The sequence below is a fragment of the Trichechus manatus genome, unplaced genomic scaffold, assembly GCF_000243295.1.
Source record: "Trichechus manatus latirostris isolate Lorelei unplaced genomic scaffold, TriManLat1.0 scaffold00088, whole genome shotgun sequence".
NCBI lineage: Eukaryota > Metazoa > Chordata > Mammalia > Sirenia > Trichechidae > Trichechus > Trichechus manatus.
In genome coordinates this window covers 7,623,251-7,638,406 of record NW_004444024.1, presented here as the reverse complement: position 1 = coordinate 7,638,406, position 15,156 = coordinate 7,623,251, and the positions used below count along the sequence as shown (strand labels likewise).

The window sequence follows — 15,156 nt, the reverse complement described above, 5'->3', positions numbered from 1 at the left end:
GTGGGGAATACAAAGATGAAAGAGGCACAAATTCCTATCTTAAAAAATTACAACATAGTAAATATAGTACTTAGTAGAGATGAAAAAATACATATAAAACTGATCCTAAAATTCATATGGAAATTCAAGGGACCCAGAATAACCAAAACAATCTTGAAAAAGAAGAATAAAGTTGGAGAACTCACACTTCCTGATTTCAATTCTTACTACAAAACTACAGTAATAAAGACAGTGTGGCATAGGCATAAGAATAGGCATACCAATCAATGGAATAGAACTGAGAGTCCAAAAATAAACCCACACATGTATGGTTAATTAATTTTTTTATAAGGGTACCAAAACAATTGAATGGGGGAAAGAATAGTCTTTCCAATAAATGGTGCTCAGACAAGTAGATATCCACATGCAAAAGAATGGTATATCCTGGTGAATTTTTCATGTGCACTTGAGAAGAATGCGTATTCTGCTGTTGTTGGGTAGTGTTCCATAGATGTCTGTTAGGTCTAGTTTATAGTGTTGTTCAAGTGTATATTTTGGTTGGTCTTCTGCCTAGCTCTTCTACCCGTCATTGAAAGTGAGGTATTGAAGTCTCCACGTATTATTATTGAATTGTATATTTCTCTCTTCTTTCAGTTTTGCATCATGTATATTGGTGTTGTTAGGTGTAGATGTTTACTCGTTTTTAATAATAGTTTATCATGTTTTCAGTGAAAATTTACACAGCAAATTAGGTTCCCATTTGACAATTTCTACAGAACTTGTTCAGTGTCTTAGGCTAGGTTCTCTAGAGGAGCAAAACCAGTGAAGCATATATATAAATATATATATAGAGAGATTTATTTCAAAGAAATGGTTCACCCAATTGTGGAGGTTGGCAAGTCCCAAATCCATGGGTCAGGCAACAGGCTGGAGGCTTCTCCTGCCTCCCATGGTTTCAGGGGCTGATGAACCCAAAATCTGCAGGTCAGGCAGCAGGCTGCTGGCTCATGTCCCAAGTACCGGAGGTCAGAGGATGACGAGATGGATGCAGAATCAAGAGAGAGAGCAAATTTTGACAGAACATCCATATATATTGGATGCAGGCCACACTCCCAAGGAAACTCACTTTCCAACTGATTGGCTGCTCACATCAGATCTCAAAATGGAGAATGATTATATAATATCTGCCCAATCACTGAGAATCATGGCCTAGCCAAGTTGACACATAACATTAACCATCACATTCAGACACATTAGTTACATTTTTCACAATGTGTCAACATTCTCTTCGTTGCATTCTGGTTGTTCTTTTTCCAGTACTCTAGTTCCCCTGCTCCCTTAGCTTCTCATCTTTGCTTTAGAGTAATTGTTGACCTTTTAGGAGCCCTGGTGGCACAGTGGTTAAGTGGTCAGCTGCTAACGCAAAGGTCAGCAGTTCAAACTCATCAGCTGCTCTGCAACAGAAAGATGTGGACAGCCTCAGAAACCCTATGGGTAGTTCTACTCTGTCCTATAGAGTTGCTATGAGTTGGAATTGACTCAATGGCACCGAGGTTATTGGGTTGAGCTTTTGGTCTCATAAAGACGGCTTTTTAATGGAGCACCATAGTCAGGGATATTATTGTTAGGTCTGTTGAGTTTGTTCTGACTCATAGCAAACCCCATGTACAACAGAATGAAACACCACTCAATCCTGCACCATCTTTACAATTGTTGCCATGTTTGAGCCCATTGCTACAGCCACTGTGTCAATCCATCTTGTTGAGGGTCTTCCTCTTTTTCACTGACCCTCTACTTTACCAAGCATCATGTCCTTCTCCAGGGACTCGTCCATCTGACAACATGTCCAAACTATGTGAAATGAAGTCTCGCCATCCTCGCTTCTAAGGAGCATTCTGGCTGCCCATTGCTATCCATAAGGTTTTCACTGGCCAATTATTTCAGAAGTAGATTGCTAGGTCCTTCTTCCTAGTCTGCCTTAGTTTGGAAGATTCACTGAAAACTTGTCCACCATGGGTGACCCTGGTGACCCTGCTGGTATTTGAAATACTGGTGGCATAGCTTCCAGCATCACAGTGACGGCAAGCCACCACAGTATGACAAACTGACAGACGAGTGGTGGACTTACAGATAGTATCATTTATTTTGTGTACCAATCTGTTATTTTGCTAAAAGGTGACCTCGGGATAGTTTCGGTTCAAAGTTCAAAGAGTATTTCAGGGCAGTAGTTTTAGAGTCCTCTAGTCTCAACTAGTTCAGTAAGTCTGGACTTTTTAAGGATTCGAGTTCTGTTCTGGGTTTTTCTCCCATTCTGTTGTGGCCCTGATCAGAACAGTTGGTAATGGTAGCCAGCCACCAGCTAGTTCTTCTGGTCTTTGGGTAGATGAGGCTGTGGCTCGTGTAGGCTGATAGGTCTGTAAGCTAGTTTCCTCTCTGAAACTTTAGTTTCCTTCTAGGTGTGTATATGTTTTGTTATATCTTCTTTATTTTTTTTTTATATCTTCTTGATGGATTGACTCCGTGTGGTTTTCATAAATCAATTGCACCTCTAGCTTTAGAAATGAAGTACCCAATATTCTTAAGGCATTGAGCATATTCTATCCTCACATTCTACACTGGTCACAGTATTTGGTTCAGGGTTGAACATGTGAGATGAGCTGGACCAATCAGAGTCAATTTTATGAAGTTTTGGGAGAAATTCTGAAACTACTGCTGCTATGATGGCAATCAGTCTGAAAATTAGGCCCACACAGAGGAAGGCAAAACAGAGAGAAAGGTCAAGAAACAGTTTTAGTCCTGGTCAAATCATACTTTAAGTGTGAACTGTCACTGGTCTTTTCAATTGTGAGGCAATAAATTCCCTTTATTATTTATGCTTGTTTATCTTTTGCTTGCAGCCTAAAGTATTCTGACACAATAATCAACCTCACTTTAATGACTCACCAGATACCTGGAAGTGTCATCACATAGTATTAAAGAAATGCTTTTGCTGACACAGTTCTCTTTGCCACTTGGAAAACTGATGGGCCTGGCATGTCATAACATTTCACTGAGTGAAGTGATGCAAAATCTGCTGTATTTATACTAAGAGTTTATCCAGGAGTGTGGAGGTAAAATATAAATTTTACCCAGCAATATCTGTTGCCTTTGTCATAATCGTCTGATAAAGATCCGATTTTTTCATTCATTAAGGTACTCATTTGTTCATTTGCCTCCACATGTAATGCTAGGGCAATATGTTTCAAATGCTTTATCTAAATAAACCATAGTAACAGATACATTTTCTCACACATACATGTTTCTGATACATCTATCTGAAAGAATATTTTCATGAAATATACTTGTCATAAAATAATATCCTTACTATATATAATGTATTCTGATATTTTGTTTTGTTTTCATTCTACTTCGTTTTTAACATAATTGTGTTCTTGATTCACCAAATTGATTTTAAAACCCTCTAACCAAACCAGTTGCCATTCGGTCGATTACTAATTATGATGAAGCCATGTACTCCATACAGTTTCCAAAGGCTGATTTTTCAGAAGTAATCACCAGGCCTTTCTTCTGAGATGCCTCTGGGTGGACATGAACTGCCAACCTTCTGGTTAGCCACTGAGTGTGTTAAACATTTGCACCACCCAGGGACTCCTTAAAACCCACTAAGGAGTCAGTTTAAAAAAACGTTGCTATATGCTATGGCGATAGTCAAAATATTTAAATTTTTAAAATATTTTAAAATACTTAACAACAATGGAATCATACAGTACCTACTCATTTGTGTCTGCCTTCTCTCACCTCATGTTTTTGCAGTTCACAGTGTGGCTGTGTGTATCAGTAGTGTGCATCAGTACAAGCAGCAATCTATTGTAGGAACAGATAGCTATCCATTTTTCTGCTGATGAACATTTGGATTGTTTTCCATTTTTTGGAATTTTGAATAAACTAGCCATTAATTCTGACTGAACAGATTAAGTCTTTTTTTTCCTAAAAGGATGTGAAATTTGATCTTAAGAAATTTCTTATTAATAAACAAAGTTAGACTGAGTATAGATAATTTAATGGCTGTTTGAAGGCCTCTTCATTGCAGTGGCAATAAATTAATAACAGGTTTTAGAAAAAGCTTCTCTTTTTCTATGTTTATATTCTAGTCTGATGTACATAATTCAGTTACTTTACTACATAAATTGGGATTAGACTCTTGTAACCTACAACCTCTTATCCAAGAAAGGCAAATAGAGAAGGTGGTACCAATCATGAGTGTGTTGTTTCTTTTCAAGAAGAGACTTAGTGAAGGCATGACTCAGTGAACAAGTGTAGTAAAACACCTCTTATCTTCTGGGTGGATATAAATTTCTGATGCCAAACGACTTTGTTCCCATGCCAATCTGGATCAGAAAAGGCAGAAACTCTAACCTTATTTATCAGTCCCCCTTTGAATAACAGTGTGAGCATTGAGAAAAGAAAACTATAGTATAAAGCTTTTTTTTCTTCTTTAGAATGTTATTTTACAACCTCATGAGAGAGTGGGAGCTGGGGTACTAGAAAGGCTGAAAGTTAAGAGAGAGGAAGGAAGGGTGGGTAAGGTTTCACATAATGACATAATTAAATCTTCTTTTTGGTTTCAACGTTCTCTCCACAGAGATTACTTCACAGAGATATTATTTTATTTACTATTGGGCACCTGGCTTTTATTTAAGGCCGATTAAGTAATGACGACTCGATGGCAACTGGTTTTTGGTCTGATCTGCAACTGATCACGGGGATTGATGCAGTGTTTAGTTTCATTGTGCACAGCACTGCCATGAGTTGGTGGCTGACTTGCTGGCAGCTAACAAGAACAAGAAGTAATGATTATGTGAAAGTTTTTTTCTGCTTTTTTTTGGGGGGTTATCTTTCTGCAAAACTGTTGTTACAGATATGCTCTAGGTCAGAATTTTCTTAAACCAGGGTCTTCGGATCCCCGGGGTCTAGAGACACATACTACGCAGTCTAAGAGTTCTACCAAAACGGTTTCATTTAGTTTTGCATTTCATTTCAAAGATAGCTTATAAATAATATTTTATCACTCATTAAATTTAAAACTTCTCTTTTGCAATAATAATTCACAACCATAAGACATTTTCCCAAAGTAAGACTTTAATTTCTTATATAAGTATTTCTTAAACTGGAATTTTCAAAAGTATTTGCCAAGTTTCAAATGAACCGTGTGTGTGTTTTTCTCTTTAAAAGCGATTCAGGAATATTACTCAGCCATAAAGAGAAATGAAGTCCTGATACATACTACAACATAGATGAACCTTGAAAACATTATGCTGACTGAAGTAAGTCAACAACAAAAGAACAAATATTGTATGATCTCACTCATATGAAATATCTAGAATAGGCAAATGTATAGATATCAAAGTTTATTAGCGGTTACCAGGGATGGGAGGAAAGGGAAAAGGGGGAGTCAACGTTTAGGAAGCACTGCATTTCTGTTTAAGGTGATGGAAAATTTGGCAACAGATGATGGTGATGGTTGTATAACGTGATTAACATAATTGATGTAACTAAATTGTACACGTGAAAAATGTTAAATTGGCACATGTATTTTATATATATATATATATATTTTACTTGACAACAAATCTTTAAAGGAAATTTTAAGTCATGCAAACAGAATGATAGCTGTTACTTACTATATTTTTACAACAATAAAAAAAGTGATTCGTATATTATTCAAGAATCACTGTTATAGGCAATAAACTCCTCCAGGAGGACCTTTTTTTCTTTTAACAAATGAGTATTCTTTCTTTATATAATGAGAATGATATAGACCACTGGGGTGCTTCAGTGGTAGAATTCTCTCCCTCCATGTAGGAGACCCAGGTTCGAGTCCTGGCTAATGCACCTCATGCACAGCCACCACTTGTCTGTCATTGGAGACCTGTGTGTTGCTATGATGCTGAACAGGTTTCAGGACAGCTTCCAGGCTCAGACAGACTAGGAAGGAAGGCCTGGAGATCTACTTTCAAAAATAAGCCAATGAAAACCCTATGAATCACGATAATCTGATCTGCAATCAATCATGGAGACAGTGCAGTATTTCATTCTGTTGTGCATGGGGACAACATGAGTCAAGGGCCGACTCCATGGTAGCTAACAACAACGTACAGTTTTTTATCTTCCTTTAATCATAAACTGTCCTAAACCATCACTGTCGAGTTGATTCCGATTCATAGTGATCCTATAGGACAGAGTAGAACTGCCCCATAGGGTTTCCAAGGCTGTAAATCTTTATGGAACCAGAGTGCCACATCTTTCTCCAGCCCAGTGGTTGACGGGTTTGAACTGCCAACTTTTCAGTTAGCAGCTGAGCGCTTAATCACTGTGCTAAAAACAGCTCCCTGTCCTAAACATAGTTTGTATTGTACTTTGCTTCAAAATCTTTTTAGGAAGTAGGTACTATGTAAGTTTTAAAAGCACTCTGAAGATTTTGCCTCAAGAAAGTAAACTGGGCTAAATAAATATAGCTGAATTAAGTCAAAATTCTATTAACTTCTTTCTTCAATACTAGCAAATAACACTTTTTAAGTACTTACAATACACCAAGGCATTGTGCTAATAACTATATTGTGAATTATCTAGTAAAATTCTGTGATGTATTATCATTATCTCCACTTTATAAAAATTTTAAGAAGTACAGAATCTTTCTCAACGTCATGAAGAGGTCCTGTCAAGACTCAGTTCTGGCTGAATTCAAATCTCAGGTTCGTGCATATTGCTTCCCAAGCTGTACATTCTATTTTGCATTATTGTTGATTGTTGGTTTTTCTCTGGGATTCTTTGTGGGAGAATGTTCACCTCTGTCCGCCAACAAAGTGGAACCTTGTCCTCTAACAAACTTTTGATCTTCCACTAAGTTTCCCATCGTGTTCGACTTGTCAGTGGAAGGTTACTCACCTTCAGACTCTAGTCTCTCAGCAAAGCCCCTTCCCCTAACATCCTGGTCCCTTAGCAGAACCTAGTCCCCTGAGACTCTGATCTCCCAGCAAGGCACCAGCGCCTCAGACCCTAGTAACCCAGGCAGAGCTCCTTACACTCAGACCCTGATTCCCCAGAGGAACCCCGTTCCCTCAGACCCTGGTGACACCGACAGGGTTCCGATCCTTCAGACCCTACCTTGTCCCGGTACGAACCCGTTCCCTCAGACCCTGGTCCCCTGGTGAGTTCCTGTCCTCAGACCCTCCTTTTTCCAACAAAGCTGCGAGTCTTGTACCCCAGCAATACCCCTCAGCAAACTTTTGCAGAAATCTTTCCTTACAAAGGTCTCATCCCATCGCCTAAGGGAAAGGCCCTTCTACCTTTCTCCTTCCCAACCTTCTTCCCAAGTCATGCCTTTTTTCCCTACTCTGCTTTTCTAATTCACTCTTCTCAATTTCCCCCACCATCTTGTGGCCCAGTTTCAGTTCCCGGGATTCCCTCAAAACTCACCGAAGTCTCCTCCGAGTTGCTTGTCCAAACGGTTCCGTGCTTTATCTTTGACCTTGCTGCCTTTAGCCCACTCGGCTAGCCGCTCCCCTCCCTTCTCACACGCCCCGCCCCGAAAAAGCGCTTCGGCCAGTCAGTGCCAGAAGCCACGCCCCCTTCAAGCCTATTGGCCATCTTTCATGAAAAGTCCCGCCTCTTCAGCTTCCAGTCAGCCTCCCCGCCCGGCTTCCCTTGTTTTCATTCCCCCTGTCACACGAGGCTGTGGCGAACCCGAAGTGGGAGGGGTGAAGTAGAGGGAGGGAAGGGGGCGGAAAGTGAAAGGCACAGAGTGCCTCTCTTTCCACTGTCTGACTCGGTTCTCGACTGCTCCGGGACACCGTTGTATTCTGGGATCGCGGCGCCGTCTCTGAGACGCTCGGATCCACAGGGGAGACCACTCGATAGCGCCTCCTGTCGTCTGTAAGGCTGCCCTGCCATTCTCTGACACCCCAACTCTCCCCCATCACCCCCCCTTCGCCTCCTCCTCCATCCTCCAGTTCAAAATGGCGGCGGCGGCGGCAGCGGCGGCGGCGATGGCTCCTCCAGGCTGCCCAGGTTCGTGCCCCAACTTTGCCGTAGTCTGCTCCTTCTTGGAGCGCTATGGGCCGCTGCTCGACCTGCCTGAATTGCCGTTCCCGGAGCTGGAGCGGGTACTGCAGGCGCCGCCGCCAGACGTCGGCAACGGAGAAGGTAAGCGAGGGGCCCGAACGCCCGGCGGGAAGCGGCCCTGGCGGGCTCCTTCTCTCGGCTCTTTACGGATGCCCCGGGCCTTCGCAGCCCCGTCCTGGGGGAAGCTCCCCGCTCCACCGTTCTCCTCCGCCCTGCCCTCTGGGTCCTGGGCTGAGGGGAGGCGGGGCGGGGGCCCCTAGGGTCACCCGGCCGGGCGAGGAGCGAAGGTGGGGGTGTCGCAGCTAGGTGTGGGCTGGCGGTGTGCAGGGGTCATGGTACTCGTCGGCCGCCCCTGGGACCGCTCCACCACGTCCGGGGCCGGTCCCCCACCCCTTCTCCCTCTCGGTGGCGGGGGAAGGGGAGCGCAGGTTCCGGCCAGCTTTGCGCTTTTCTCCTCCCTCCCTTGCTCTCTCCCCTCCTCCCACCATCCTCACCACCATCTCAGGGGAGGCCGGGCCCATCTTCTTGGGGCGTCCCCTTCAATCCTCCACCTAGGTGGGCGGGGGCAGCGGACACTGCAACTCTCCCTCCCTCTGGTGGGAGCTCCCCCGAGAGAGTCAGCTCTCTACCTTCTTCCTTTCCCCTCGAGGGCTGGTTTAACCCCCAAAGCTCCTTCCTCTGAGTTGTGAGGTCGGCTCCTCCCCTATGGGAGGGGGTCCTCCTCCTTTCTCGCGGTGGAGGGTGAAGTCAGTTCAGCTTCTCCACCTAGGAGGATAGAGGGTTAATTCCTCCTCCCCCAAAGCTTTCCTTTTCTCCCTCCCCACCTCCCCCCAAATAATGGAAAAGCATCTCCTCACTTTCTCCACTCCCTTCCCCCGTCGTCTTGGCAGCTGGGCTTAGGGGAAGAAGAAGTCGCCCTCCCATTTGCAGGGTGGGGTGGGGTGGGGTGGTTTGTATGTAGGCTGGAGGAGGGGCTTAGACGTAGGGGGAAACAGTTGAAGAAGGTGCTTGTTGCTCATGTTTCTCTCTGGTGCCGCTGGTCTATTATTGGTGTTCGCAAGTGGTGCTCCTTCCACATAAGGCCACCGCGCGGGTGCAGTGCGCATGCTCTGCCCGGCCCCATTGAAACTTCCTGCTGCTGCTGCTGGTGGTGGTTCTTTCGCTGGAGCATCTCAGCGCTGTGCCTACTGCCTCCAGCTTTCACACTGAGCACATACACTCACTGTCTCTTTATTCCCGATCCATGCCTCTCCTTTTCTGGCATATTTCTTCTCTCAAAGAAGGGTTTTTATTTTTGTTGTATTCAGCATTGCCTTTATCTGGGAACGGCCATTGGCTGGAGAAGAAACGTTTTCCAAATAGGCCTTTTTTTCTTTTTTGTCGGTGTTAGGTGGCCAAAGTGGACTGCGTATTGGACGATACAGATAGCTGTTTATTTTCCAGGAAAGCATGGTTGCTTTTCTGTTCTCCATGGAAATGAAGACATTTCCATTAACAGTATATTTACATTGCTAGGAAGGGCCCAAGAGTGACATTCTTCCAAATGTTGCCTGTAGAGAATATGAAGTTATGACTACCAAAGTCTCTGTATAGTAGTTACAAGACAAGCCCATATCTCTTCTTACCTTCCCTAATCTCTTGTACCCTTAACAAATCCTGGCATATGAAAGGCTAATTTTTAAAATAGTATCAAATAAGAGGGTGATTAATTACATTTTATAAAGACTTCCTGCAGAATTTTTTACAAAAGCTTCCTAATGTAGTCATTTCATTAATGAATTGTATTCACGGTCTGTTTTTAAGGAAGTATTCATTATGAAGTGGAATGCCTTAGTAAGTTGCTTTTAGAATACCTTGGAAAATGATAGTAATGTATACCAGAGAGAGAAATGTGGGAATTCGGAAGAAAAGGATTGCTGGTAAATTGTTTTTGGAATTTATTTGAACCAAGTTCAAAGTCAGGCGTAGGCTTTCTGGATGGCATTGTCTTTTGGGTGGTATTCAGTATTGCTTGCCACTCCATTCCTTTTAGTATTTTGGGCACTATTAGATATTATTACCAGAAGAAAAAAAGTTAGGGTCAGTTTAATACTTATTGTTACCTTTCTGTTTAGAGTTGAATGGTGGGTCACCAGTTAAGTAAAAAAAAAGGGAATTAACCTGGGCTTAGAGGAATCATTCAGCTCAGGTACTCCATTGCTTTTCATATATTTGCAAAGGAGACTGATAATGTTCCTGTCATAAGGTGAGGAGTCCTGATGGTGCAGTGGTTAAAGCAATTGACTGCTAACTGAAAGGTTGGCGGTTCAAAACCACCAGTGGATCCTTAGGAGGAAGGTGTGGCAGTCTGCTTCTGTAGAGATTTACAGCCTTGGAAACCCTATGGGGTCACTATGAGTCGGAATCAACTCTGTGGGCAGTGGGTTTGGTTTTTGGGTTTGGTCTTAAGGTGATCTAAGAATAATTATTAATGTTGCATGGTTCAAGATGCTTGGCAAATGAAAAGTCTCTGCAGGTGAAATGCTATTACTGTGCAGGAAAAAAAATTTAATGATGGTCAACCTACTTGTAATAACTGATCAAACAATTCTGGTCCAGCTAACAAGATCTGAACGAGTCGTATTGGGAAGGAGTTGTGATACACCAGAAAGAGTTAGAAGCCATGTATTTTAGTGTTGAATAGTATGATGTGTATGTTGTAGGGCAAATCATTTAATCTCTACGGACCTCCGTTTCATCCGTAAATAGTGATAATACCTGAGGATCAGATAAAATGTTTTAAAAATTCTTTTATAAGCCAAACATTTACAAGTATTCTTATATTAAAAATTTTATTAAAGATGCTTGTCAGATAAAAAGGTACATGAGTCCATTTGGAATTAAAATGTTGGAATTAAAGTGTTAACTTTTTAGCATGTTGTGAAAATAGGGCTTTGAGTACAGTATAATATTGAGCTATTATGCTGTTAGAGAAAAATCTGTTACAGCCAAGTGAGTTTAGCTGTATATAAATTATTTTTTAAAGGCAGTTCTTAGGGCCATCTAAAAATATCTAGTTTATAAAACTTTTGGTTTTTCTTGGTATGATTAACCCTTAGAAGATGCCTTTTAAATTATATTCTTCTGCGTTGTCAGATTAATGCTTTTTACCTAGTCATTTATTGTGACAGGTGTGTCAACATTGTTACATCTTTGGAGGAAAGTATAGTTACCTATATTACCCTTCTTTAAGCACTTTATGATCTTTCTCCTGAAGATTTGTTTATAAATTTTAATTGATATTGTGGCCTCAGCTTAGACTGCCTCTCCCGGCCTCACAGCCAATTATAAACTTAGGTTTTATGAACTACTTATTTTGTCTTAATGCCATAATAATAGCTACCACTTATTGAGCGTATAGGGTCGCTGTGAGTCGGAATCGACTCAATGGCAACAGGTTTTGTTTTTTTTTTTTGTATTAAACATTTACTATGTGTGAGCACTGTATCATTGTTTCTCACAACTATTTTCTGAGGTTGGTATTATTATGCTTATTTGGCAGGCATAGAAGCTGAGTCAGTTGCTCAAGGGTCACATAGTGATAGAATCTGATTTCCAACCCAGGTCTGTCCGAGTTCAAAGCCACTAAATTTATGTAATACCTTGCCATAGTGCCATGGTTCCCAAACTGTGCACCAAGGTGTCCCTGGGCATTGCAGCGAACTCACAATGCCCCTCTAGGGTATTTTAAATTTTCAAGGTAGATACAGCGATACTTGGCATCTGTTGGTTGCGACTGAACTGCTAGCTTGAGATAGATAATGGTTTCAATATTAGATTATCCTGCATTTGTGGGATTGCCAACACCCTAGGTGCCGAAGGCTCTTTCAATGACATCATATCTTTGTGAAGTTGAGTTTTTGGGGAGTTATTGAGATAAAATGCAAGTACTGCATGAAAATCAGTGTAAAACAGGAAATGAGGATGGCAGTGTCCAATCTGATTCCAAGGTTTGAGAAGTTGTGTAGTGCCCAATACAAAAAAAAAAAAAAATTGCCGTCGAGTTGATTCCGACTCATACTGACCCTGTAGGACAGTTTAGAACTGCCTCATAGGGTTTCCAGGGAGCTGCTGGTGGATTTGAACTGCCGACCTTTTGGTTAGCATCCAAGCTCTTAACCCTTTACGCCACAGGGCTCCTTCCAATCGTCTTTAGCCCTCCAAATTCTATCCTCTGTATGGACTTCTTTAGTTTTCCCCCAGACTCGGGGTGGATAATCATGTGGTGTAGATAAAAATGAAAATAGACATTGGATTTGTGTGATTGTCAGCATCCTAGGCTCCCAAGCATCTTTCCTTTCCTACAGAGAACATGCCTCCTTTTCAAGAGTAAAATATACTTTTCCATTCTTTAAAGATGGCCTTGGTGTGGGTATTGATTGAGAAGTCACATAGATCTAAGAACAGTCTGTTAAAGTATACATATTTTGAGATTAGGAAGTGTGGGTCCCCCTACTTTGTTATTTTTCAAGATTGCTTTGGCTATTCGGGGTCCTTTGCCGTTCCATATAAATTTGAGGATTGGCTTTTCCATTTCTGCAAAAAAGGCTGTTGGCATTTTGATGGCTATTACGTTGAATCTGTACATTGCTTTGGGGAATATTGACATCTTAACAATATTAAGTTTTCTAATCCATGAACATGGACTGTTTTTCCATTTATTTAAGTTTTCTTTAATTTCTTTCCATAACGATTTATAGTTTCCTGTGTACGAATCTTTCACTTCTTTGGTTATATTTATTCCCAGGTATTTTGCTCTTTTAGATGCTATTATAAATGGAATTGTTTTTTTAATTTCCTTTTCAGATTGCTCATTGCTGATGTATAGAATAATCCAACCGATTTTTGCATGTTGCTCTTGTGTCCTGTCACTTTGTTGAATTCGTTTTTTAGCTCTAGTAGCTTTTTTGCAGATCTGTGGGGTTTTCTGTATATAGGATCATGTCATATGTGAAAGGGGGTAATTTTCCTTCCCACTTTGGATACTTTTATTTCTTTTTCTTGCCTAATTGCTCTGGCTATGACTTCCAGTATAGTATTGAATAGCAGTGGTGAGAGAGCTGGCACCCTTGTCTTGCTGCTAATCTTAAGGAAAAAGTGCTCAGTCTTTGTCCATTGAGTATGATGTTAGCTGTGAGTTTTTTATAAATGCCCTTTATCATATTGAGGAATTTTCCTTCAATTCCTAGTTTGTTAAGTATTTTTATCATGAAGGGATGTTGGATTTTGTCAAATGCTTCTCTCCATGGATTGAGATGATCATGTGGTTCTTTTCCTTTGTTCTGTTAGTTCGGTATATTACATTGATTTTCTAATGTTGAACTACCCTTGCATTCCTGGGGTAAATCCCACTTTATCATGGTGTATAATCCTTTTAATATGCTTTTGGATTTGGTTTGTTAGCATTTTGTTGAGGATTTTTGCATCTGTATTCATAAGGGATATTGTTCTGTCGTTTGTGTTTTTTTTTTTTATTGTGACATCTTTGTCTGGCTTTGGTATCAAAGTGATGCTAGCCTCATAGAGTGGGTTAGAAAGCAGACTATTAAAGTATGTATGGAGAATGTGTTGGGATTCTCATAATCTATGCTGTGGTTGGCTGAGTTATTTCTATAGTGTAAGTAAGTTCAGCCATTAGTTTTTTGTTTTGTTTCATTTTTTGGATTTAATCTTAATGATTTAAAGCTTATCACTTGCAGTTAAAATGTCATCTGTATCCTTTCATATTTAACTGGAGTTGTGTCTGTAAAGAAATAGTTCTCCCCTACTAATAATGCTCATTAAATTGTGTGACACTACTCTTCTAGGTGGATTTGGTAAAGTGGAAAGGTGACTTTACTATTCCTGGAGCCACCATTTATTGCTCTAAACAAAAGATTTTATCAGAAGGATGTGGCAGGAGTTGTATGGGTCTACAGTCGTAGACCACTGGCGGTGGGTGGCATTGCTAGAGCCACAGCCTGATTGGTTGGAAATTTTCAGTTTTGGCTCTTCCACCTAATAAATACCTTAAAGAAACATTCTATAGGGTATTTATTAGAGGGAAAGTGAGAAAAGTATCTTTTCTCCATTATTTTTAGTATGTCATAAAGTTGAGGTAACCAAAAGTTTATGAAGGTTTGGAAGGAGGTTGCTGGCATTGTCTTAGGACAGGAGGTAATAGTGACGGGGGACTCCTCTGGCAAAAATGTGCCTATTAATGCAAACTGGCTTACTTTTCTAGTCTCTGAATTACTAAGACTTTTGCCTTGAAATTTAGATATATTGTTAAATTCTCAACCAGACCTCATCATTAAGAAATGTAAGCCTTTATTAGCTACTTCATTCACTTAATATGTGTTTTGGAGTATCTGCTATTTGCTAGGCATAATAAACATTGTGGAGATTGTTACAAAGTAAAAACGATATTAAACATGTGCCCCCCCCTTTTTTAAAATTCTATTGTTGTACTTTAAGTGAAAGTTTATAATTCAAGTTAGTCTGTCATACAAACATTTATACGTACATTGTTATGTGACCCTAATTGCTCTCTCTATACTGTGACAGCACGCTCCCCTCTTCCCCGCCCCCTGGATTTCCCATGTCCATTCAACCAGCTCCTGATCCTCTCTGCCTTCTTATCTCACCTCCGGACAGGAGCTCCCCATTTAGTCTCATGTATCTGCTTGAGCTAAGAAGCACACTCTTCACGAGTATCATTTTATGTCCCATAGTCCAGTCTAATCTTTGACTGAAGAGTTGGCCTCGGGAATTGTCTTAGTTCTGGGTCAACAGAGAGTTCAGGGGCCATGCTTTCTGGGGTTCCTCCAGTCTCAGTCAGACCATTAAGTCTGGTCTTTTTACTAGAATTTGAGTTCTGCATCCCACTTTTCTCCAGCTCCGTCTTGACTCTCTGTTGTGTTCCCTGTCAGGGCGGTCATTGGTGGTAGCCAGACACCATCTAGTTCTTCTGGTCTCAGGCTGATGGAGTCTCTGGTTTATGTGGCGCTTGTTGTCTCTTGGGCTAATACTTTCCTT

The 15,156-nt window shown here is 41.2% G+C and overlaps 2 protein-coding genes across 4 annotated transcripts in view; one reads left to right on the top strand and one right to left on the bottom strand.

Annotated features, from left to right (window-relative positions):
• The window catches only part of AAMDC (adipogenesis associated Mth938 domain containing), a 30,298-nt gene extending 22,779 nt beyond the window's left edge, over window positions 1-7,519 (bottom strand). The window contains exon 1 of the mRNA XM_023736594.1: window positions 7,456-7,519. The gene's annotated coding sequence lies outside the window, so the exon portion shown is untranslated. The remainder of the gene's footprint in view (window positions 1-7,455) is intronic.
• A 300-nt stretch (window positions 7,520-7,819) lies between these two features.
• RSF1 (remodeling and spacing factor 1) overlaps window positions 7,820-15,156 on the top strand; it is a 192,506-nt gene continuing 185,169 nt past the window's right edge. Inside the window, exon 1 of one of the 3 annotated variants that reach the window (XM_023736589.1) lies at window positions 7,820-8,181. In XM_023736589.1, the coding sequence (XP_023592357.1) occupies window positions 7,995-8,181 (187 nt within the window). In that variant the 5' untranslated portion in view covers window positions 7,820-7,994. The remainder of the gene's footprint in view (window positions 8,182-15,156) is intronic. The other 2 variants (XM_004381995.2, XM_023736590.1) reach the window with 2 other exon arrangements.